Source organism: Nicotiana tomentosiformis, chromosome 9 (genome assembly GCF_000390325.3).
Source record: "Nicotiana tomentosiformis chromosome 9, ASM39032v3, whole genome shotgun sequence".
Classification (NCBI taxonomy): Eukaryota; Viridiplantae; Streptophyta; class Magnoliopsida; order Solanales; family Solanaceae; genus Nicotiana; species Nicotiana tomentosiformis.
Genome location: NC_090820.1, coordinates 85,151,178 through 85,178,117, shown reverse-complemented (window position 1 = coordinate 85,178,117; position 26,940 = coordinate 85,151,178). Strand labels below are relative to the sequence as shown.

The 26,940-nt window shown below is 36.4% G+C and overlaps 1 protein-coding gene and 1 long non-coding RNA gene across 7 annotated transcripts; one reads left to right on the top strand and one right to left on the bottom strand.

Moving 5' to 3' along the window:
• The first annotated feature begins 6,848 nt into the window (after positions 1 to 6,848).
• Positions 6,849 to 14,840, top strand: LOC108946018 (uncharacterized). Of its 5 annotated transcripts, none has more exons than XR_011410977.1 (7): positions 6,849 to 7,027; positions 7,659 to 7,730; positions 7,813 to 7,982; positions 8,111 to 8,201; positions 9,324 to 9,452; positions 14,119 to 14,228; positions 14,405 to 14,840. It is a non-coding gene; the product is annotated as an uncharacterized lncRNA (long non-coding RNA). The 5 variants fall into 5 exon arrangements; XR_001970247.3 differs by having other exon boundaries at positions 6,850 to 7,027; positions 14,410 to 14,840; XR_011410978.1 differs by lacking the exons at positions 14,119 to 14,228; positions 14,405 to 14,840 and adding an exon at positions 11,971 to 12,423 and having other exon boundaries at positions 6,852 to 7,027.
• Positions 12,750 to 23,097, bottom strand: LOC104101325 (protein ANTHESIS POMOTING FACTOR 1). 2 transcript variants are annotated; one of them, XM_070185700.1, is made up of 10 exons: positions 22,938 to 23,097; positions 20,189 to 20,320; positions 18,580 to 18,689; positions 18,433 to 18,499; positions 17,808 to 17,907; positions 15,795 to 15,911; positions 15,586 to 15,723; positions 15,382 to 15,460; positions 13,566 to 13,615; positions 12,750 to 13,039 (listed from the first exon to the last, which is right to left on the bottom strand). In XM_070185700.1, the coding sequence occupies exons 2-10, from the start codon at positions 20,254 to 20,256 to the stop codon at positions 12,875 to 12,877; spliced, it is 894 nt and encodes a 297-aa protein (XP_070041801.1). In that variant the 5' UTR covers positions 20,257 to 20,320; positions 22,938 to 23,097; the 3' UTR covers positions 12,750 to 12,874. The 2 variants fall into 2 exon arrangements, with proteins under 2 accessions (XP_070041801.1, XP_009607057.1); XM_009608762.4 differs by having other exon boundaries at positions 20,220 to 20,320.
• Positions 23,098 to 26,940: the final 3,843 nt, after the last annotated feature.

Sequence of the window (26,940 nt, the reverse complement as noted above, 5' to 3'; positions counted from 1 at the left end):
TCTCTATAGCAAAACTCCAACATCTAGCTAATTACCGGCACGCTCAGAGGTACCTTGATCTACACAAAACATATGCAGAAGCGTAGCATGAGTACAACACAATGGCACCTAGTAAGTTTAAAGATTAACCTCGATAGAATAGTGATGAGGTACAGTCGAGACACCTACTAGACATAATAACATGTACAAGTGTTGATATAAAACTAACAGAGGAACAAATATCTTTATAATGCCAAGCATGGAAAGAATAACAATATAATACTAGCAAATGGAAAGTAAAAGCAACAAATAGCAACAAGGAGTAAACAGGTACTAACACAGTAAATTAATCAGAACACAATTGAAGTACCAGTAAAACCAAGTAAGGAAAACAAGTAACAACCTATAATCAACCATTTTTATACAAGGTTTACTTAAGAATCACCCCGAGGTACCACACCTCAAAATCACAATCTCGGGTCCCAAATCACGAATCATAATCACTTGGCATCTCGTGCCCACATTACCCATCAACCGCATGGACAACTCATGTGTTGTATGGACAACTCATGTGCCAAAACCATTAGTACCTCAGATCTATACGGACAATTCATGTACCAATAGTAATAACACCTCACATCCATATGGATAAGTCACGTGCCAATAGTAATAATACCTCATATTCGCAAAGACAACTCATGTGCCAATAGTCCAATCCATGCACATAAGGCGGGTATACAATAATACATGTAAATGATCAATAAACATCAAGGTTCATACACCTGGACTGATATAGGTGACCTGCTACAGTGTATGCTTGTGCAAGTGTACTATCACATCTCAAGTCAACAGGTAAAATCAGAGACACCGAGTAGCACGTTGGAAACAACACAACAAAGCTCGTAATATGCATGACACACACAAGAAGGTTACACCACCGCACAATTATCATGAATAACAATGCCCCTAGGCCATCACAAATCATCCCCGACATAGCCCACCTTATCTCGCCGCGTGCGCAACTGTAAAGTAAATGCCCGCCTTGTCTCGCCATACCCGTATCAATAATTATCCCGCATCGTCTCGCCACATACACAAACCCATCATATATAGCCCGCCTTGTCACACCGCATGTGCAAATATCAATAGTAACAATAACACGGACAACTCACGTGCAAACATCCTGGCAATCCTCTCAATAATCCCATATGTGCCAAAAGCATAACAACACAATATAACAACTAGCACCTCATGTGCCCTTATGCCACAACATTTCCATAACAACAATTCTAATACCACAATCACATAGACCACGGCTCAAAAACATTGAAGTGCAACAACATGAAAAATAACACGAGAGCGTGGCAAGTAAATGAACGCAAAAATTATAACAACACAATAAAACGAAAGAGTAAGCTCAACAATGAAAGACATAACATGTTATGATAAATTCAATTAAATGCATAGAAGAAGTCTAGAAGTCCACACCAGTCAAAATACCATATATAGCCCATGTACATACTCGTCATCTCGTGTACATGTCTTTCACATAATACAAATAACACAATCAAATCAATCCTTACGGGGTAGTTCCCCTACACAAAGTTAGGCAAGATACTTACCTCAACTAGGCCAAATCAACACTCAAAAATAGCTTTTCCTTTACAATTCACCTCCACTCATCCCAAACCTAATCAAAATCAACTTAATAACATCAAATAATGCAAGAGAAATCAATTCCAATAAGTAAAGCTATGATCTTTGTACAATTCCCTAAAATTCAACAAAAGTCAACCCCAGGCCCGCCTGGTCAAAATCTGAGTCCAAAAGTAGATCTTGACTACGCATAATCCCACGAGTCTATATATGTATTTTGTTTCAAAATCTGAGTCCAATTCGACTCTCAAACCCCAAAATTTCATTTTTCAAAACATAGGCAAAATTTCCCGAAATTCCTCTTTGATTCTCATAATTATAATGTTAAAACTAATATATAATCATGTAAAATAGTTTGAAATTGGTCAAAATCACTTACCCAATGATTGTAGATGAAACTAACTCCTCAAAATCGCCTCCTACCAAGTCTAGATTTCAAAGATATGAGAAATGAGGCTAAAATCCTGACTCCCACCTTTTATGTTAAGTTGCAGGTGTCGCAAATGCGACCTGGGTTCACAAATGCGGAGAATGATCGCAAAAGCGACACCATCACAGTCCTGCTGACGTCATAAATGCGACAAAGAATTCACAAATACAAACAAGGAACATATCGCAAAAGCGATCAAAATGACCGCAAATGCGACTCAGCCTAGCCCAAGCCCCATCGCAAAAGCGAACATATTTTTTGCAAATTCGAACCTGACAGACTCTAGCTTATATCGCAAATGCGATGTCCCACCTCGTAAATGCGGTATCACAAGTGCGAACATATTCTCGCATTTGCGAGACCTGAGACATCTATGCAAAAACCAGCAAAGCTAGAATTCTTCCAAACACTCCGAAAACGCGTCCAAGCATCGACACAAGTCTGAAAACATAATATAAACTCACTCACGCGATTAAACCATCAAAATATTATCTGAACCCGTGAATCGAACCTCCAAAACACATGAAATTTACATGAAACTCAAGAACTTCTAAAAACACAATCGTGCGTCCGATTCCTATCAAATCAACTCAAAATGACGCCAAACTTTACAAACAAGTTCCAAATAACAAAACGAACCTATTCCAAGTCCCTAAACAGAAATCCAATCAAGATATCTATAAAGTCAACCTACGGTCAAACTTAACAAAATTCTAAACCTTTAAATTGCCAACTTTCGACAAAACAAGCCAAATAATCTTAGGGACCTCCGAATTCGATTACGGAAAAACACCAAGTCCAAAATCACGATACAAATCTACCGGAGTCATCAAAATACCATTCCGGTGTCATTTCCATAAAAGTCAAATTTTGGTCAACATTTCCAATTTAAGCTCCTAAAATGAGAATCACTTATCCAAATCAATCCCGAAACTTCCAAAAATTGAATCCGACTATGCACGTATGTCATAACACACAATATGAAGCCACTCAAGACCTCGAACCACTGAATGGAATACTAAATCTCAAAACGACCGGTCGGCTCGTTACATTGAGTTACGAGGAGGAGCCAGTTGCCATTGTTGATAGGCAGGTTCGCAAATTGAGGTCCAAGAAGATTGCAGTGGTGAAGGTTCAATGGAGGGGTCAATCAGTTGAGGAAGCGACATAGGAGACCTAGAAGGACATGTGGAGTAGATATCCACACATATTCGGCACTTCAGGTATGATTCTAAACCCGATCGAGGACAAATGTTTATTCAAAAGGTGGAGAATGTAATGACCAGACCAATCATTTTGCTTTGTAGATCCCCATTCCTCTATTTAAGACTTCCCATATGTGCTTTTCCTGTTTATGACTTGTGGAGGCGGTTGGTTTGGTTTTGAAAGGGTTCGGGTTGAATTTAGAATACTTAGTTCCATAATAGTCGCCTAAGGTGTCCAAGTTTGAATTAAGTCAACACTTTAATTAAATGACCTCAAAATCGGTATTTGAATTTTCTAACAGGTTCGTATGGTGATTTTGGACTTGGCCGTATGTTTGGATCGAGTTTCTAGTGGACTAGGAGCATTTCGGTGCTTGTTGTTGGAAGTTGGCATTTTAAAGGTTTTAGAGTTTTTTAAGTTTGACTTGAAGTAGACTTTGGTATTATCGGATCCTCTTTGGAATTCAGCGCCTGGAAGTAGGTTCATATTTTCATATTAGACTTGTGTATGAAATTTGGTGTCATTCCGAGTTGTCTAAGTATGATTCGTCGTGTTCACGATTAGTTGGAAGAAGTTTGAAGTTTAGAAATTGATTAATTTGGTTTTGAGGTGCGATTATTAAATTCAATATTATTTTATCTGTTCTGAGACTTTGAGTAGGTCTGAATTATATTTATGGAGTTGATGGTATAATTGGACGGGGTCCCGGTGGTTCGGGTGAGTTTCAGACCACCCGGAGCAATGTAGAAGTTGGAAAATTTTGCTGGTGTTGGTGTGCTTCGCGATCGCGAAGGGTGTTCTACGATCGCGAAGAAGGATTTTGGAGGGGCATTGGTTTGTTCTTCATAAACACGAAGAAATTCGCGCGAACACGATGGAGGAAATGGATCCCCTTCGTGCATGCGGAGCTGCCTTAGCGAATGTGAAGAAGAAATAGAGGGGAGTGGGCAGGCTGGCTGGACCTTCAAGAACGCGGCAGAGAGGACCGCGGCAGAGAGGATCGCGAACGCGGAGGGTTGGGAGGCCAGTTCTCTTTACAAACGCAAGTGGGCCATTACAAACGTGATTAAGGCAGACCTAGGCATGGCAATTTGGCCTTCGCGATCGCGAGGCTTCTTTCACGATCATGATGAAGAATGCCTGGGCATAATACGATTTTTAATACGGGACATAGGCTCATTTCACTCGATTTTCTCTTGGCTTGAGTGATTTGGGATTTTTTTGAAAGGGCATTTTCATCAAGTATCAAAAGGTAAATAATTAATACCTATTGTGAGTTAAATATACATAATAGGGATGGATTTAAATATAGAAATTAGCAAAATTTTGGGATTTTGTTGAAAAACCTAGAATATAGTAAAAATATAATTTGACCACAAAATTAATTATGGAATTGGGTATAAGATATATATTTGAGTTCGTAATATCATGGGTAATATTTATCTTCGAAAATTTTCGAAATCCGGGCATATGGGTCGTAGTTGACTTTTGTTGACTTTCTAAGTGGGATTAGAAATTGACTCTAATAGTTGAATTATGAGTTTTTGAGCATATATTCATTGGTTTGTATATCCTTTGACTAGTTTTGAGTTGTTCGGTGTCGATTTGAGGTGATTAGTAAGGTGTGGAAGCCGAGTAGTAGAATTGGAAGCAAGGTAAATCTCTTACCTAATCTTGTAAAAGAAAAATATCCACATAGGTATCTTATTTATTGTATGCTACGGGTTATGGGTGCTACGTACATACGAGGTGACAAGTGTCCATGCGTAAGCTAGATTTATATTTATGTCCGAGTAGATTTAGATCTACACCATGACTAGAATTTTTGTATTGACCGAGCCTCCTTACTTTGAATTTTTGCGGGATATTTGATGGTTGGTAGCAATTATATTTTCTTTTGCATTCCTATATCCTCGTGTTGTGTTTATGTGATCTAGAGTTCCGTGTCTTCTTGACACGCACGTATCTTCGCGGATGGGAAAGTTTCTCTAGTCCTATGGGATCGGGCCATTCACTTCAGTAGTGTTATGAAATATCATTATGGGATCACGTTGTTCGCTTTGGCAGGGTTATGAAATATCATTATGGGATCGGGTCATTCGCCTCGGCAGTACTGTGTATTACTATTCTTATTGGATCGGGTCATTCATCTTGACAGACTCGTGCGTAATATTCGACAGGGAGTCAGAGTATATATGATTTTTCCTAACTTGAGATTTGACTTTGTATTTGATATTGGTTATCCTTGCTCCTTCGAGGCAATTTATGGTATTTGATGATTTCATAGTTATTCTTACTTGAGAATTATATTATTTATATTTACATGTTTTGTTGCAACTTGTTGTGTTTCATACATGTCTATTTTATGTACATTATTATTGGATCACTAGTAAGTGTCGATGTCGATGTCGATCCATCGTCACTACTTCTTCGAGTTTAGACTAGATAATTATTGGGTACGCGTTGAATTACGTACTCATACTACACTTGTGCACTAATTATGTAGGTACCGAGATAGGTACTTCAAGTGGTCACTCGGGTGCATAGCGGCTTTAGCTGGGGACTTAGCAGTGAGCTGTTTCCCATGCGTCGACCCGCAACATCCGGAGTCTCCTTCCTACTATGTTTATTTATTTCTGTCTATTTTATTTCAGACAGCAGTTATAGTGATTTTGTATATTCTACTAGATGCTCATGCACTTGTGACACTAGATTTTAGAAATTTTTAGTAATTGTTCATGGTTGTACCTTGTATTTAAAACATCACGCTTTATTTTTTGTCCATACTTCGTGACTTAGTAGTAATGGAAGTATTTACCATGATTTCTAAACTTAATTTTATTTTATTAATGAAATTCTTGATTTTAAAAGTACTATGATCGGATGATTGTGTTGGTGGTTTATCGTTGGTTTGCCTAACGGTATTGTTGGGCGCCATCACGACCTATGATGGGAATTTGATTGTGACAAATAATAGCATGACCTATAAGCAAAGTGATTAATCAATCTTTAAATTTCTTGATTTATGCGGTAGAAGATATATCATTATGGTAGAAAATTTATACAAGATGGACAAAAAATCTATGAGAGGTGCCATTTGGTTTACATATAAGAGTAAATTCTCATGGTTTCTCATTTTTTTCGGAGGAAATTGCTACGAGTTATGCTGCAAATGATGTACAGAAAGATATAGCTTCATTTAATGTTCTTTTGGTAAAGGAGAGGGGAGAGGCGGGCTTTTACAAAGAAGTAGGTGTCGACGAAGAACCACCATGTGTACCTGGATATTTATGCTAAATTGTTTCTATATTTGTGAATTTGGCGGTACCGTATATTATGTGCAATTACTGTCTCTTTACCCTTTTAAAGGAGTTATAAAGATTTTTTATTTACAATTGATAGCTTTTGCATTACATATAAAGATGGTATATTACTCTCATTTACAATGTTGAAATACCTTAAAATATATGTGATGCGCCTGCAAATAACACAAACATTAACGTCGAGAATGCACATGTGCCTCGTGCATAGCACGTGCACTCTTATCTAGTTTTATTTCCTATACTATGACTGAGGATAAGCAGGCAGCTCATGATCAACATGTCTCGCCATCCAAGGATAAAAAAGTTTAATTTTCAGCCCAACACGAGGAGTCACCGTCTGATTTCTCTTACCAAATCCAACACTCCTGCAAACACCTCTTCTCTTCATACCTCTGCTCTTTCACTCCACCGCTCTGTCCATTGTTATTTTCTGGTGGGTATTCTTCTCACTCCTCTGCTCTGTCTATTATTATTTTTTGTTGTGTATTCTTTTTCTCATCTTACACTTCTTGTATTGATGATTTATTTCGGTCGTTGAGAATATATTAGGTATTTGTAGATTTTGTTCTCTAGGTGTTTGACAAAACTATTCAATGAATCCTATTTTATTAGATTTCTTATGCACCCTCCTGCCTATTGTACTCTCTGATTTCATTCTTTGGTTGCATTTTGAGTAAGGGATTTCGTGTAAAAAAGGATAAATCAGCAGATGACTAATTCAAACACTTCAAAATCCCGCTCCTAAACAAAGAAGAAAGAGAAAAGTATTACCGGTACCAATATAAATCTTTTATCACTTCGAAATCTAGAACTTTGATCCTTCTTGATTTTGATTTTCAGATTTTGTTCCTTACTGTACAAATTATTGTAATTTATCTCTGATTCTTATATGGAAGAAAGGATTTTTGTTGGGGGAAAAAAGGAAGTTTAATAGTATCTAATCGAGTAATGGTTGCCATGTACTTTTTTAGTCCCTAATTTTCAATTGGACAATGATTTGATTTTTTTTTTATTTAGTCCTTTTGGTTTCTTCCGCATGTCCTGAGTTAAATTTCTATACACAGGTTTACCAAATAGGCCGTACAACAATGATTTTCTTCTTATATATCAATCGCTCTCGAACTGCTTCCAATCAGGTTGCTTGGATTTTATTTTGATTTTGATTCTCTGACTGTTCTTTTTACTATCCCTTTTTGTAATTTTCTGTAATTTCTTTAGTTTCCCTGGTGTACAATGGCGAAGGGATGTACTGCAAGTTCCTGAGAGTTTGTCTGAAAAAGAAGGGTTGAAACTAATGGCTAAGGCTGAAGACAATGAGGATAACTTAAAAGACCAAAATCGTGTGAAGTACTTCCTTGCTCCTTAATGATTTTTAGAGTTTCTTTAATGTAAGCTATTTCACTTTCATTTTGATTTGCCACGACTTACTCTATACTTTTCTCTTCGATATGTATATTATTTGCGTGCATGTGATTAACGTTTTCCCCATTAAGTTTTATTCTTTCCCGGCCTGCAGATGTGAATCGTTCAATTAGTCGAGTGGCTTAGTGCAGAAAGCTAATCCTTGAAATTCATCTGACCAATTAATTTTAATACGTTACAGCAAGGTAAATTTGGCACTTAATGGTTTTTTTTATATGTTAGAACGAATCAATATTTGTTGCTACGTTTTTAATTTGAAATTAAAATTTCTAGGCATTACTATCGAATTAAGCATTCGCATTTATTTTACACACCAACTAAACTGGATACTACCATTCGATCATGGAGAAGTAAAGAACTAGAGTTAGCATTTGTAATTGTTTTAGACATCGATTGAAATAAAACTCTACCTCTGTATTTTCCCATTAAAAAGGATCGAAGTTGTGTTTACCATTACTCTGTATTTAAATGAATACTATTTTACCTATGTTCTCCAGTGTTTGGATATTGTGATATATTCAGATTTTCTTGAGTGATGATTAGTATGCTACCAATAAATATTCGGATTTCTTATAGGTCGGTACTATATTCACCTATCTTTGTACTGTCAATACAATACTTTTTACTTTCTGAACTTTCTTTTTTGTCATTCGCACCACTGCTGGTATTTTCTATATTTCAGCCATCTTTTAAGTACTTCACAATGCCATCTTGACCACTATTGGATCTTTTATGCTTTTGATTACTAATTTTTTCTTTCTAAGTTTCTTGTTGGTAGAACATCAAAAGTTTACACTGTTATCCGGTTCCTTAAGAAATTCTTATTTCAGTACTGAATTTTTATCCATTATTATATCTTCATATGAGGCTTAGTGGTAATGCACGGTATATATAGCTTATGCACTTGATAAGTTTTAAACAATAAAGCTCTAGAATACACGTTATTCTGACAATGAATGGGAAAATTGAATTACCTGGTAAAGGTGGATTCCTAAGGCAGTTCACAAACAGAACATATATGTTAGAATGCCTTTAGTATAATTGCTTGTTTCCACATAAAATTGCTTTATAAAGAGTATTGTTTCTCCAACTCAATTGTGTAGGTTGTTGTGCTAATCTTGAAAATGCTTTACATGAGAAAAATTTTTACACAAGTGAAAATCATTACAATGAAATTACCTCTATGTCAACTTGGTTGAAGAGTCAAGAGGATGTCTATTTGTTTCATTTCTACTAATGGCTTTTTACCTTGACATACTTCCAGAGGCTATAACCCGAATATTGATCGTTATTTTATTTGGTGGCAGCCAACAAGCACCAGTAGTATAGGACGGGAAATTATAGCATCAATTAGACAACATCATCGCCATTTACTTGCGAAGAATGGCAACGCTCAATCGCTTAAATCTCCTGCAAGTTACTGTAGCTCAATGGAGGTAACTTATTGGCACTAGAAGTTTTAACTTATTTCAACACCTTTCAAAAGCAACTGCAGCATCATCATCTACCGCCTAAATAGCCAAGTAATGCAACCTCCCTTAAATTTGTCACTGTATAGTTAGTCATACTGCTTCTCTACAAAAACTATTCAAAGCTGATAGCTCTTTAGGGAAAACCCATTAGAAAGTAATTTAATGGTAACTAATTTGAATTTAGACTACAAAAAAGTATCATTTCATGACCTTAAGAAATTGCATTATAGATTTACTTGGTTCATACTACTCTATGGTATACATATTTAAGGAATATTTTTAAAAACTTATTTGGAATTTAATCAGTTATTCTCAAATTTTACTACTCATATCGTTACTTGTTTCTTTTTCTATATCTGAACATATGAAGCTTTAATCAAGTGATAATCAGCTTTATATCTAAAAGTTTGAAACTTAAACCTTCATATTTAAAGGATTGAAACTTAGGGTATGTTTGGTATGAAGAAAAGTTTATTAAAGCACTGATTAAAAAGTAAAATATATTTTAAACATTGGCTTAAGAGTAAATACAATTCTAATTAGTGGTTAACTGTGCACTTCCCCCGTAGTTTGAGTGTAGTTCAAATTAATCTTCAATTGTAAAGGGTGTGTTTGGAAATGAAGTAAATATATATGAAAAATATTTTTTAATTTTTTCATGTTTGATTGGTTTAAAATATTTCTACTATGACTTAATTAGATGAAAATGACTTCTCTACAAAGGGAAGAGAACAATTCCTAAAACACTCTTTGAACCTTTCCTTTACCCTCTAATTCACACCATCATCATCCCGACTCTCATACTAACCTGCCACCCTGCACCCCGACCTCACCCTAACACCCCTGACACCCTCTAACCCCCACCTCTCCTCACCCCGGCAAACCACTTCCTTCCAACCAACCTCTTTATTCACACCCTTGCCATCTCGGCATGGGGGGCCGGCCTATCACCCTGCATTCCAATCACCCCTGACCTACCCCTGCCATGACACCCTTCCCCCACCCTTCAACACCTTGTCCCCGCAATATTTCCCTCATCAAAACCCCCGCCCCCATCCCACCAACCACTCCTTCCCGGGACTTCCACTGCTTCGCTCTTCCCCCTGCACCAAATTCGTCTCCTATAGTGTTGCCTAAATTATTTATTTTTAAGAAATATTTTCTTCCAAATAACCAAATATCAAAAAATAAATAACTTTTACCCGTCCGGATAAAAATACACCTGAACTAGACATGATGTCCTTAACTGCATGAGTGATGTGTAAATATTAAGGACAAAGTGTCCTTTATTAGCACCTTCTATTTTAAACTTTAGGACATCTTGTCCTTAGCTTCATATGTGTTGTGTAAATATTAAGGACATGGTGTCCTTAACTTTATGAGTGCAGTGTAAATGTTAAGGACATAGTGTCCTTAACTTGCGTTGTGTAAATATTAAGGACATGTTGTCCTTAACTTCATGAGTGTTGTGTAAATATTAAGGATAAAGTGTCATGTATTTGCACCTTCTATTGTTAAACTTTAGGACATCATGTCCTTAACTTCATGAGTGTTGCGTAAATATTAAGGACAAAATTTTCTTAATATTTACACAGCCCTCATGAAGAAAGGGTAAAACCATCTTTTTGTATTAATTTTAATAGAGTAGTGGCTATTTTTGCTCAACATTAAAAATGCTGGATAAAAACTAAATACCACATTAAAAAGTGGCTACCCCACGCCATTTCTACTCAAACTACATACCCGATAATTTGAGATCTGCAAGAAGTCATGTCTGAATTAATTCTCACACATTAAATTTTAAGAAGGCCAAATACATCGGCAACCCCTTAAAGTTGTCCTCACTTTTTACTTACACACTCTATCTTAAGTCCGTTTCATTTGAACATTTCAACCATATCTCATATGTGACATTTAAACACAAAAAACGGACATAGCAAGTCAAGTGTTCCTTACATTTTCCAGGCGCGTGAAATGGTCCAAAAAATAAACTCCTCATCTTTCTTTCCGGAAAATGAATAGTTTTTGCCGAAATATTTCTTTTAATTTTTCAACATTCTATCTCCATCGATATAGTCACCTTCTCCATTCACCCCCTTGTCTTATTCCTCCTGACCTATTGTAGTCCGACGAATGTGGCAGAGAATTTTTCGGCGAGCTGAGAGGAGAAAAAATGAATAATGGAAAAAGAAATCTGCAACTTATAAAGGTTACTTATGGTTACAAACGTTTTTGGCCTTTAGAAGAAATTTTCAAGATTTGCAACTCACTGAGGTTACAACAATCCGAAAGTGTGTTTTGGCCGAAAAAGTTCCTCTTGGATCTGAAAATTTTGGAATATAGGCTAGAATGTTACTGATACTACTAGCGCTCTCTCTCTCTTTGCTCGCGCGCGCTAGTGTGCTGGGATTGTTGAAATGAGGAACTTTCTCTGCTCTCTTTTCCACTGTCCTAATTCTTTTTTCTGTTTTTGGTATTTCAGTTTAATTTTGTAGTATGTAATGCAACTCCGGCAAAGCTTTGACAGACCTCAGTCCTCAAGTCTCAGATCTAAAAATATTTTTTGGTTTCTCACATCAGATCTGGGGAAGAAAACGAAGGAGGTGGAGAGTTTTGCGAAGACAAAGAGTGTGTGTGTGTGTGGGTCGGGAAGATGACAGAAGGAGGGGATCATCGGAGAAGATGCAAAGGGGTGGGGGGCTAGTTCTTTTTTATTTTATTTTAATTTATTTAAGTGAAATCCATGTGGAATTGTCTTGTTCATCACTGGAGAATTTTAATTTATGAGATATGGTTAAAGTGTTCAAATGGAGTGGACTTAAGATAGAGTGCGCAGGTGAAAAGTAAGGAGGGACTGCCAATGTATTTGGCCTTTTAAAAACTTTGTGAATTTCGGTTATTTTAAAATAGGAACCTAAAAACGGCTACTTTTGCACTTTCTCGTTCTAAACATATCATAACAATTTCAGAGCTTGTTGCATTCTTAAACCCGACATGAAATTTATACTATAAAATATGTTGCTATAGAAAGTGCCTTTTTTAGAACAGGAGTTCATGTAAAATAACCACGCAGCCCCAAACTCCATTGTTTTCCAAAAAGAAAACAAAATAGACACATGCTACCTCCATTTTAAGATCCTTACACATATAGTATAGTTTGAGAAGGAAAAGGTTAAAAGGACCAATAAAATATCGAGATGGTCACTCAAAGACCCTAATATCAAACCTTGGGATATAGAAAGCGCTAAGAAGAACCAAGAATGATAACAAACTCCCAAGAGGGGATCAGCTGACCAAGTTTCGATTTAAGCAGCTCAAGGGTATACAAATACACATGTAACGATATATGAAAAGTATACAACAAAAGATTTTAACACTAGAAAACGTCATTGAAGAGTAACTTGTTCTGTCTGGGCTCCAGCGGCATCACCAGCACCTCCATGATTAGGGATCCAAAAGGTAAGAACTGATGATGCAGCAACAAACATTACTCTTCTTGGCGCCCATTTCAAGCAGGACGGGACGCCTATGTGGCTATCCCAGCTAGAAACCTATCAAAACAGGCAACCTTTTATCCCTTAGGAAGATAAAAGAATCCACTAACTGTACTGATGAGTAATGTAAAAATCTTATTTACACCCCGTGTTTTTAGTTTACCATCGTTAAGAAATAAATTGAGGTGATATTAAACATTGATCAACTATGGTCAGTGATAAAGGTGCATATGAAAGATACATGTCCTGTGTTAATCGGTCTGGTGTAGACACAGACAGTAGGTAAGTTTTCCCATGAGTAATAAGGGACACAAGAAGGCAGGCCACTCAAACAGATGTATCAATGATACAGAATCAAATAAGTAACAGTGCGGGCCAGCCACTTTACAGCCTTGTAATTGAAAAATATCCAGTGTCATGGAATTTATGTTCATCCGTGGAATTTAAAACTCCATGAGAGTGGTATTTTTCAATTACAGGGCAGAAAAGTAGCTATATGTCAATTTTATCCCACAAATAACAGCTGTTACAGGCCTAACACACACACACAGATGAGGGGGAGAAGGGGGGGGGGGGGGGTTACCTTATTTAGTGTGTTGATGTTCCACGCATGCAAGTTTCCGTCTCCTGAACCTTCAACATGAACACAAAGCATCTTAGTTCTAGTATCAAAAATAAGATCATAGAGTAGAATACCTCAAGCTTGCATTTGACAGTGTGCAATTGTTATTACGAAAAGGATGAAAAATAAGAAACAAGCTTCGACAGCAGAATCAAAAGAACAATTCTCATCAAAGCGGAGGCACAGATAAAAAGATATTAAAGTGCATACAATGCAGATACATGACAATTTCCGTGAAACTCTTTCATTTCATTGAAGTGAATTCTTATTCTTACAAAGCAAATAACATTTCCTATTGATTTATCCCCTAGACTGGACCTATTATGATTCTGAATTACCCGTCGCTACGCTGTTCCCAAAGAGATCACCAATACCCAAAGATTGTTTGCACCAGAATGCCTAATGCCAAAATTTCTTTTCCCTCAATGTTTTCTCAAACAATGTCTGCAGACCGCAATACGTACTAGCCTCCGTGCAAGAATGTTCTTTTTTGATTTAACTTTTTTTCTGAAAGGGACCCGAAAGAGTGAAATACTGATGACCGTCAAGTTATTGTGCTTATACATGGCTACTGGTTCACAACTTAATGACAAGAATCCTACTGGTCAAGCTCTAAGATTATAGGTATACTCTTTCTCTCTTACTCTTGTCTATTTTTTATTTGAGCAGTAATGATCCTTAATCACTGAAAGGTAGCAACTGAAAACAAGTTCATCAAGATCAAGATGATTAACATTTGTGTAGTGCGTCCAAATGAAACCTATGCACAACTTGCAACTAACATGAGTTTGTTTCCCAAGGTCAGGCTGAAAGATTCCAGCAACATAGGACCAAAAAGGTATAAAGATTGGGCAGGCATTCTGGAAGTATTTAATGCTACTGTGATATTCCTAGAGTGCATTAGATTTTTTGACGACAGTTATGTCCCGGACAGCTTGCACGCACTCAACTAATTCATCTGGCAGCCTGCTACAGTCCACAAGCATAAACGCCAGGTAAACCTACACACTGAGGCTGGAGCAAAGTGGGTTTATAATGATCGTTGTAGCAAGGTTTAGAACATGAGAAATCCAATTTGTTACTCCTACACCTCAACCACTCTGTCACTCCCTTGCGGACAGTGCATCTATTTCTTATCACAAAAGTTGTTGAAAAACATAACAAACTTCCTTTGTGCACATAACATCGCTCTCGATAAGTCTTGAAATTATTATGTTAGATACTTATAACGCACAATATTGACATATTATCTCAATAATAAAAGGCAATATCACACAAAATTGGTATATTATCACAAAATGGCACTTTCATTTCCGAAAACTTTGGAAACCAAGAGAAAAAAGGTCTCGGAAATTTTAGCTTCGACTACACTCTGGTGTTAAAAATTTCAACAATTTCAATCAACATCCCATCAACTACACAGACTCCCAGACAAATCAGGGCTTAACAGTTTACTTGAACATATAAATTGTCTCCCACAAATTAATAATATGTTTTCAGATAAATAAAAGCTTTTCCAGCTGCGTTACAAGGAAAGCACCGATATACAGCTTACTATCTTATCGAAAATCTCCAAGTAATACAGACAGCTAAATTTTTTTATCACGTTCACTTTCAAATAAGCATTTGATTTGCTTGAGATCAAGACCTCGGCATGCTCAGGGTAAACTTACGGTATCCTATCACCAACCCACTAAGTCTAATATCTAAGTCCCAACAATAATATAGGAGAATTCTTCTACAGCCAATAATAAGCTCAAAGAATTTAATCTAATACCTGAAACAACATATTGGCCATCTGGTGTAAAGGTTGCCTCCATTGCTGTCGGAGAGGGATCCAGATTAAACCCACACCGCTGCGCCAGTAAAATGGTTGAGTCTTTTAGTGTTGGATAAGTTCGTAAAACATCATGGAAAATACAAGGAACAAAAAAAGAGAATCTAGAGCAGACAGAGGAAAGAATTCTGATGGAAAAGTAACCTTCTCTCCTCCATAGGCGTCAAGGACATAGATGCTGTTACTAGTAGTTGTTAAGAGCATTGATTTTCCATCATTGCTGAATTTTATGTCACAAACCTCAGCTGTGTCCCCACCAACTAGGAAGGTATCAAAGGGTCCCTACATATCATAAGATATGACCAAATTCATTATCTGTAATCTTAAGCGAGCTGAACTTTAGAGGCACAAACCTTGTCGTACGACCTTGAATCAAACAATTTGACGGCACCCCCTTCCATTGCCACTGCAAAGACAAGGCCTTGTTGGTCATAAGCAACTGCAGGCCTACCTCTTAGACGCAAAATCCCCTGAAAACTACAAGAGTGAGCGTATATCACAAACATGTGTTTCATGCGGTAGAAGTTTGACTAGCTAGTAGTACCAACTGCTGGTCTTTTCTACACTAATGAACTAATATTTGTGAGAGCTCACAAATGCTAATACATATCAGCAGATTAGCACCCACCCTGCTTGAGAGTAAGTAGGACTAAAGCATAGATTATATATGTTTGCTAGGACACATACATACAAAATATCTTCTGTGTGCTTTATTATAACAAGTGAATAGATAGTATCTTCATATCAGTCATGCATGCAAGCAAATGGGTGTAATCTGAGGCTATTTCTGCCACAATGTCAAACCATTGAAAGGTTCACGGTGAACTTGGGAGTACGCGTCTATTAGTGGTAGGCTATCGAAATGTTATGTTATAATCGCTGGAGAATTAACATCCGAGATCATTAATTAACATATAAGTTCAAGCTTGAAGAGTATTGAGGAATAAGAACTGATTCAGAGACGGTTCAACGATATTGGTGGTCTAAAGCCAAATCTTAATTTTTTTCCTTTTTGTTTTGTAAAGATTGTGTTTAGACCATCTTGTACTTATCTTGCCAAGGCACTGGGCTACCTGCTAGCTTCTACCATCGAGATAACTCTACTCACCGAAGCTTCGACAACATTAACATCCATGGTTAAGATAATTTTTTATAAGTTCTCATCATCTAATTATCTCACTTTGCTAAGTACATGTTAAAATATAATCATACATTCAGAGTAGTTCAAGTCTAATGAATTTAAAAAGTGGCTTGATCCACTCTTTATAACAAATATCAACTCTAAAAGATACTACTACAAGAGACTTCATTTTTATTTTTTTAATTGTCAATAACGTCATCAAATTGTTCTTTTTTACATATTGCATATTTATTATAAAATTCAAGTATTTATCGAAATAACCTCTTATCACATTCCCAAAAAAAAACATAAATCTAGTATCTTTTTAATAATGATAATAATTTTACAATATATGTAACTGATTTTGTGACTTGCACAATTGGTTTTCAATAAATACACTTCTTTCAGTTCGATGACTACCTAGCCTGAGTAATCTAAAATAACATTCGGATAAAATGCAGTTATGCACTAATGTCTGTTCCTAAAGAACAAATTATCCTTCATTAAAAATCTCGTTCTTGTATGAAGACATGACACCAAATAATACTTTTAAGTTGTGCCTAACATGATATAACAGTTTTAGGAGACGGCTGCAGAGATCATAAATGGGAATCACAGTTACAACCTACAACTGCCAAGTGCAGCCAGAGAAAATAAACCTTAAAAGATAAATGTTTGTGGTTCTCAGTTCTAGAAATAATTGTTCTAATTCTTCAACTAGTCGGGAAGTTCATTTAATTAGTTTCAGTTTTTCTTTGTTTTGTTCATTGGATTGGAATAGTACCTAACATTGCTAAATCCCATCACTCAGTACAATGTACATTTGGCCTCACTAGATAAGGGAGGGCATTTCACAATGAATGTGTGCCAAATAACACCTTTTCTCCTATGTTACTAACCCAATTGGACTTCCTTAAAGGGTGTCGCCTAATAGTCAATGAATCTGGAACGGACCATGGGTGACCAGAGTTCAAGTCGCAAAAGAGGCAAAGAAAACATTAGGTAATTTCTTTCCATCTATCTAAGCCTTGACGGGCAGAGTTACCCGGTACCTACGCAGACAAAAAGTAACAGGTACCCAGCGGATTAGTCAAGGTACCTAGCACATTAGTCACACCACCATTATTCCCAAAAAAAAGGATTCACTTCCTCAAAGTATTATAGGCTAACTAAAGTCACTAAGATAGTCTAATATTTCTTTGATAATTGAAGACCAAGCTTATTTAGTAAAAAATGTGATACCAACCTGGCAGGCATTTACACGAAGATCCCAGATTCTGACACTATGGTCAAGAGAACCAGACATGAAGCTGTCATTAACTGGAGACATACACAGTGATACAACCCTGCATCCAAGTCGAAATTAAGATATGAAGATAATAAATATGTCAAAATCAAGGGGTAGGAAGGGAGACAACAGGAAAAATATACTGTCAACTGATGAGTGTTACTGTACATAAAATAAACCTAAAATGTCACCCCATTAAAAGTCCATTATGTTTTGCCTGTTTTATAGGGCATCTTGTCCTCACCCTTTATTTATTTCTCTTCTACATTATAACATTTTTTATTTCTATTGTGAGAGAAAATGTATAAATCTCCATAACATCTTATTCAAGCCAAAATAAATTGTTTGAGCAAACGCGTAAAGATAAATCAGTAAATCAAGCATGTTAGGCACATTTTCAACCATTCCAGATGTTTTTACACAGTAAGAATTTATAAAACTTGTTTGCGACAAAGCCGTAGTTGTTGTTGTAAGCATTTATAAAACAACCAGGGCAGTCCATTGTCAGTCCCCAACTTTTCTACCGAAAATGCACAATTTTTTAATCATTCCAGAGATAAATACCAAGGAAAAAGCACCCTACCTCTCTTTATGTCCCTTAAAGTAACGAAGGCATCGATTATCATACATGGATAGGTACCGCAAAGATTCTGGCAGCAGACAGGAAGCAAAAATGTAAGAATATCCTTTCATGTAATGCAAAATCAAAAGTTGATCCAAAGAGAATCACCTCCATGCAAATCCAAGTTGTGTATTGAAGAGCATATAACAGAGTGAGGGTGGTGGGTAAAGCATATTCGATCAGCTCCATGCTTCTTATGATATGTAGTCTTCAGCAACCTGAAGGGCAAAAAGAACTTACAGGAACTATATATTCTGGTCTAGTAAGATAGCTCATAGAGACATTAGCTGCATTATGCAAAAGCTAAAACTTGCTGAAGGACCAAACAGAATCACGATTTGAATCAGTTCGAGGCCTAAGTTGTATAAATATTCATTCAACATTTCAAAATGGAGAAATAAGCACAAGGTAATAGAATATGCTCCCCAAAAATATGTTCCCCAACCTAATATGTTTTGTCAAGTGCGGAACTAGTACGAACACTAGATTCTATCGTTGACAGACTTTCATATGAATGATAGATAATGAAGATAAATTTTTTTTTGAAGATAATTAGAAATGAATTTGAATAACTAATTTATCCACATTCCCTTAATACATAATCAACAGTCAAAATAAATCAGCCACAACCACAGCCCAGAGGCGGACACCAATAGATAGCCCAAAATTTGAGGCACACTAAAGCTTCTTAACATAGCTCAAACAATCATGTTAAAGTTGCTTTTCATGCTCAAGAGCCCTAAAGACAGGAGTCCCTTAACTTTCTGAAATAGTCTCCTATAGGCCTTAACTACCACGGTCAAGTCCTTGCACTCTTCTTTTGATATAATGGCCACTTTTGGAAGTGAACGTCTCAGTTTCCCGCACCAATCAACCAGTGGGGCAATTCTAGGATGACCGAAAATTTTCAGCCCTTTTTTTGTCTCTAAACCTCAGCCTTTTCTATGGAATGGCTGCTGCAGCCTAATGCAATCTTCCTGTGAACCTAAGTCTTTCCAATGCACTTCTACTGAAGTTCTTCACATTTTTTAATCCCGCGTAAATGAAGAGAATAAGTATGAGTTGGTGTGATAAGTCACTTTCCAGAAGAAGAGGATCTCCTTATGTAACATCTTATACTGCTTGAAGGATTGCTAAGTTTAAGAATTTTTGATAAACAATTGCTAAGTTTAAGAATGCATGTGGCTTTTTGAAAATACATAACCACAAACAAAGACAACTATATGAACTCTAAACTCTTGATGCCAGATGAAGGTCACGCAATCTGTCCATATGCCCGTTAGATATTGCAAAGATTCATTAACTTCAAAATTTTAGTCCAAAACTACACAAAATTTAATACTTAAGAACGTGAAGACTGAAGTCATTGGCCAGAATTTGCAAGCAGGAACAATATGGTGTTGACAGAACCTGATAAGTCCACAAAATGGGCAATGCTCTGATGGAGAAGCATCAGGTCTTGAAATAAAGGAGACAAAGACACACTAAGGTTTTGTACCCTGATTATGCTCTGAACAAGAACGACCATATATTCAAGAATCGTTGCTATGATTTTTCCTATTCTAGTCTTGTTCTATAAACCCAAATCCAATTTCAGACGACACTATAAATACCATACTGATGAATAATTCATGATGTTTAATCCACTAATTTGGCATGATTCATAACCTGACGCAGCACTGTAAGTGGATGATACAAAAGAAAATTACAGGAAGACCTTTTCTTGCAAGCTTGTTTCAAGGACTTACTTCCCATTGGCAATGTCAAAAAGTCGAATTGAGTCATCCTCACTTGCAGTTATCAGCAAATCTTCTTTCCGATGAAAATCAAGTGAGTTTATCTGCCCGCCCTAAAAGAAAGAGATATGTCAAGGTAAAAGCAAAGTTGCCAGAGATCTAAAAACTAAAAATTAATAGATTGAAACAACAATTTGTCAAACTATATAGATCACTACTGATTCGATTTAAGAACCTTTTGTAAACAAGTATTAACATTATCTATAAGCACATCTCGTACATTGCAGAATTTCAAGTAAAGCTACAAGCCAGTATAAGGGCCAGAAAAAGAAAGGTCATGAAAGATTGAAAGTGTGATGTTGCATAAAGAGCATGAATGTGTAGGGTGAAAAGTATGGATCTGTCCCTTGGCTTGCTTATAGTTATTCTTTGTTAACCTCCTCTATCCTAATCAGGATAAAGGGTTTGTTGACCCAGGTGCGGATCCAGGATTTGACCTTTGTAGGTTATGAATTCTATGATAGCGACATCAAGTGCTAGTAACTCGGTTGTGAATTTAATATTTGTACATATTTAGTGAATTTCTTAACACATATATAGAGTTTGGGCCAAAGCTAATGAGTTCAGCTAAAATCATATCTTAAAGCCTGCATCCGCCCCTGCTTTGACTGCATATTAAAAGTATTAAGCATCATGGATATAGTTATTTTCTATTTATACTGCAGCTAAATAAATGCATCCAGGAGAGGGAGCTGGTAGACACATGAACAAGGTAACCAATTTCCAATATTCTCATCCTTGCTTTAGCTGCTAGTGTTAATGCATCTTTTCCTCTCTTTCTTAAATCCTTTCTACTAAGTCATTTTTCAGAGTTCATGAAAATGCTAGAACTACTTTAACCATCAGGGACGTTTAGGCTGTTAGATTCTCAGCGAAATAGGTTATGCCAAAGTCTAAACGAGAGTGAGCATTATTATAATTTGATATATTTGTTATCATAAAAAATTCAACTTTTCTGCAAAAGAGAAAATTCCTTAATAGGTACAAAAACAAACGGCAAATTGATATTGCTTTGAGCCTTTGAGGACATACTTAAATCTTTACGAATTCAATATTATATGATGTATGATACTTCTTTTATCAAGTATGAGAAAATTGACTAAAATGCATCCAGAGGATGCCAAAGTTACATCAGCTGAATCTCCTGTATAATGCGTATTGTCAAAGGCGAAAAGCGCTAAAAAGCGCTCCAGGTATATTGGGGCTTTAGCGCAACTAAGTGTGGACTTTAGTTTTTAAAAAAAAGGTGCAATGACAAACAAAAATAAAATTATATATGTAACTCAACAAAAAAGAAACAACTCATTTATAATGTTTCCCTCAGCAACTAATACACTTATTTGCAGATTATATTTGTTGTTTAGTACCCTCGATTCAGGACAGAACTCATGGGCGATGACGCGCACGCCTTAGTGCCTTGCCTACGCTTAAGTGCAGCTTAGGCAACGCGAAGCGCCCTAACTGAATTTTTCAGAGCTTCAAAGCTTAAGCGCGCTTTAAAGAAGCCTTTGACAACACTGGTATAATGAACCTGTGATTATTAGTAGAAGTTGAAGGAGCTAATAAAATCCATGAATTTATCTAGACTATTCACATTTTCAAGTTTATACCAACAAAAGGGACTCATTAGACATCTAGCCTTGAGTTTGTATAGGGGATAAAAATTGTAGGATGCGATATAACAATCAGTCATTAGACACCACTAGATTTACAATATATTGAAAATAGTGCCCTGATCATGATCTTTCTATCAACTCAAACTCGAAGTCCACTATGTAAAGTTGTCAAAGTTGTTACGCGAAATTCTTTAGATCATATATCCATCTCAAGCCGAAGTGTTCTACTTCAATAAAAATCAGTTCTTTGATACTAGTTCCCAAGGGGATCGCCATGTAGTTGAGGGATGGGAGTAACAACCTAGAAATCCCAGGATCGAATCTCCCACTATAATATTAGCCATGAACTCATCTGCTGCAGCCCTAGTAGCAGTACACTTACTAAAGGGGTTCAACTGAATTCCCTTTGCCGAAAAATTATATAGTGTATATTGGTGAAAATTCTTTTTGTGTATTTATAAATCAGTGATTCCTCCTCTAGATATAAGAGAGCATCTTTTTAGACCCCTTGATGAAATTCCTGCTTGTTGGTTGGACAGTTGCCTGGTAGATTACTCAAGGTGCAAACAAGATAGCCCATAATCCGCGATATTCACCAAAAAATAAAAGCCAGTTTGTTGATTTTTCAACATTAAAATTCTATATTTGCCAGTGTGTTTGCTACTTGCTCTTTCCTGATTCAGCCCTTCTACTTCTGTTTAACATTGTTCCGGTATTATTAGGTAAAAGGAAATTGAATATCCTTCCCCCAAAGTCGAGTAAGTTCACATGCTACCACGCCAGAGAAGTGTGTTAAAAATTCACAAGTGTCAGGTCTTTGATTTTAAAAAATAGGCCGTTATTTTGTAACAGAATGCTTGTCAATCGTTCAGTAAAACTCTCAGGGCAATAGTAAAGAACACGAATAGAGCTGAATATACAGAACACACACCAGCTAGCTTGGATTAATTGATTAACTTAATTCTCGGGCGATTAAACCGTAAGAGTTCACCAGAAATCACAACGTTAGAATTCAAGGGCAGTTCCATATTGAAAATTCGATGGGATTACTCACAAAATCTGAGAAGACTGATGCTACGGTCATGCTACGAACAATGTCATCGTTGAGCTCCGATAGTGCCGTCATCTTCTTATATGAGAAACTTTAATCAGAGCGAGAGAAAGAAATTTCTCAGAAAAATTATTGTAATAGTTTTATGCTGATAGGGTTAATATAGTCGAGCACTTCAATTTTTTGTTTTTGTTTTTCAATATACGCTGCAGTCAACAGTCATCTGGTTGTTTGACTAGTTTCTAGAAGTAAAAGTGTATGTATATTAATTTCCTCTGACAAATAACATAACACTAATACTCTTGTTTTTTTGTGAAAATTATAGAAAATTAATACTCTTGTTATAAAATAAATACAGTAAAGTAAAGACAAGTATATAGAAAAACTAATATATTATTCAACTTCAAACTTATGTACATAATGAACTAAAAGCTCCTCTATTTATAAAAGAAAGGAAGCAGTTGCTAGACTTTTCAGGAAGCAGCTGCAAGGCTTTTCTTTAGACGCTTGTAAGATGTCTGCATGAGCTGCTTGCAACCTGCCTGTTTAATAAGAAGTTGCTGCAAATCATTTCATTGAGCTACTTGCAACCTGCCTGTTTAATAAGAAGCTGCTGCAAATCATTTCATTGAGCTCCTTGCAACCTGCATGCATCAGCTGCTTGTAGATAAATTTCAACAGAGCACTAATTGGATAATCTTCTTCAGGAAGATTATCTATAGCGGAGTAATAAATGAACATCCACAATATAATTATTTTCATAACACTCCCACTTGGATGTTCATTAAAAGGTATTATGCCTCTTTAAAACCTTACTAGGAAAAAACCATGTGGGAAAAAATCCTAGTGAAGGAAAAAGAGTACACATATTTAGTAATACGCATTGCTCGATGCCTCATTAAAAACCTTATAAGGAAAACCCTGTGGGAAAAAATTTAGTAAGGAAAAAAGAGTACATCGCGTATTTTACTCCCCCTGATGAAAACCTTGTTTCAAATATTTGAGTCTCCGCATTCCAATCTTGTATACAATCCTCTCAAAAGTTGAAGTTGGTAAAGATTTAGTGAATAAATCTGTCGGATTGTCACTTAAATGGATTTGTTGCACATCAATATCACCATTTTTCTGAAGATCGTGTGTGTAGAATAATTTTGGTGAAATGTGCTTCGTTATATCTCCTTTTATAAATCATCCCTTCAATTGGGCTATGCTTGCAGCATTGTCTTCGTATAAAATTGTGGGTCTTTTCTCACATTCCAAATCATATTTTTCTCGAATAAAATGAATTATTGATCTCAACCGTATGCATTCCATACTTGCTTCATGAATAGTTATTATTTCAGCATGATTTGAAGAAGTAGCAACAATAGATTGCTTTGTGGAGCGCCATGATATGATAGTACCTCCATATGTAAACACGTATCCGGTTTGAGATCTAGATTTATGGGGATCAGATAAATAACTTGCATCTGCATAACCAACAAGATCTGCACTATCTTTGTTAGCATAAAACAAACCCATATCAAGAGTTCCCTTTAAATATCGCAATATATGCTTAATCTCGTTCCAATGTCTCCGAGTAGGAGAAGAACTATATCTTATTAGTAAATTAACAGAAAATGCTATGTCATGCCTTGTAGCATTAGCAAGATACATTAGTGCACCAATTGCACTGAGATAGAGTACTTCGGGACCAAGGAGTTCTTCATCCTCTTCTGGAGGTCGGAACAAATCTTTATTCACTTCAAGTGATCGAACAACCATTGGTGTACTCAATGGGTGCGCTTTGTCCATGTAAAAGCATTTTAATACCCTTTCTATATAGGCAGATTGATGGATAAAGATCTCGTCTGCTAAATGTTCAATTTGCAGACCAAGACAAAGTTTTGTCTTTCCAAGATCTTTCATCTCAAATTCTTTCTTAAGATATTCAATTGCCTTTTGGAGCTCTTCTGGAGTTCCAACAAGATTTATGTCATCAATATAAATAGCAAGTATAACAAATTCTGAAGCCATTTTCTTTATAAAAATACATGGACAAATAACATCATTTATGTAACCCTCTTTCAGCAAATATTCACTGAGGCGATTATACCACATGCGCCTAGATTATTTTAAACCGTACAAAAATTTGTGTAATCTGATTGAGTACATTTCCGGAGATTTTGAATATGCTTCAGGCATTTTAAATCTTTCAGGGATTTTCATGTAAATTTTATTATCAAGTGACCCGTACAGATAAGCTGTAACCACATCCATTAGATGTATTTCAAGCCTTTCACGTAAGGCTAAACTGATGAGATATCGAAATGTTATGGCATCCATAACGGGTGAATATGTTTCTTCATAATCGACTCCAGGTCGTTGTGAGAATCCTTGTGCAACAAGGCGAGTCTTGTATTTTTTAACTTCATTTTTATCATTCCTTTTTCGCACAAAAACTCATTTATGACCAACTGGCATTATACCAGCAGGTGTTTGGACTACTGGTCCAAAGACCTCTCTTTTAGCAAGTGACTTCAATCCCGATTGAATTGACTCTTGCCATTTTGACCAATCAGATCTTTGTCGACATTCTTCGACAGATCGGGGTTCAAGATTCTCACTATCTTGCATAATGTTAAGTGCAACACTATATGCAAAAATATTATGCACCACTATTTCAGATCGATTTAAATTAATCCCATCACCAGTAGAACTTATTAAAAGTTCCTCACTCACTTGAGTCTCGGGTTCATTGATTTCTTCAGGAATCTCAGAACTAATCAGATCTTGGGTCTCTTCAGGAGATCCCTTCATAATATCATTTTGATCATTTTTCAATTTTATAATTTCTAGGGTTTCAAATCTTAAAACCCAAGGCCTACCACGCTTCAGGCATGCTTTAGGTTCATTAGCTCTCATGCTAGTAGATGGTCCTGCTGGGACATCAATTCGGATAGGCACATTCTCTACAGGGATATGCGACTTAGTTATCCTTTTCAAATCAGTAAATGCGTCTGGCATTTGATTTGCTATATTCTGTAAATTGATGATCTTCTAGACCTCCTGATTACATATAGGGGTACGTGGATCAAAGCGAGATAATGATGAAACTTTCCACATAATTTCTCTTTTGATTTCCTTTTTCTCTCTCCCTAATTGTGGAAAATTTATTTCATCAAATCGACAATCTGCAAATCGAGCAGTAAATAAATCTCTCGTAAATGGTTCAAGATAGCGAATAATAGAGGGTGATTCAAACCCAATATATATTCCTAACCTTCTTTGGGGCCCATCTTATTACGATGTGGTGGTGCTACTGGCACATATACAGCACATCCAAAAAATCGTAGATGGGCAATATTTGGTTCATGACCAAAAACTAATTGTGACGGAGAATATTTATTATAATGTGTTGGTCTGAGACGGATAAGTGATGCTGCGTGCAAGATAGCATGGCCCCAAACATTAGTGGGCAATTATGTTTTCATAAGTAGCGGTCTTGCTATCAATTGTAGGCGTTTAATAAATGACTTTGCAGGGCCATTTTGAGTATGAACATAAGCTATAGGATATTTAACTTTTATCCCAACTGATAGACAATAATCATCAAAAGCTTGAGATGAGAATTCTCCAGCATTATCAAGGCGAATAGGCTTTATAGGATAATCTGGGAATTGTACCCTTAATCGAATTATTTGGGCTAATGGCTTTGCAAACGCCGGGTTGTGAGATGATAGTAGGTACACATGAGACCATCTTGAAGATGCATCTATTAGGACCATAAAATATCTAAATAGCCCACTTGGTGGGTGAATAGGTCCATATATATCCCCATGTATATGTTCTAAAAAGACAGGGGATTCAATGCCAACCTTCATTGGTGATGGTCTAGTGATCATTTTGCCTTGATAACAAGCATCACAAGAAAATTCATTATTTGTAAGAATCTTCAGGTTCTTTAATGGATGCCCACTCGAATTTTTAGTAATTCATCTCATCATTATTGATCCAGGATGACCCA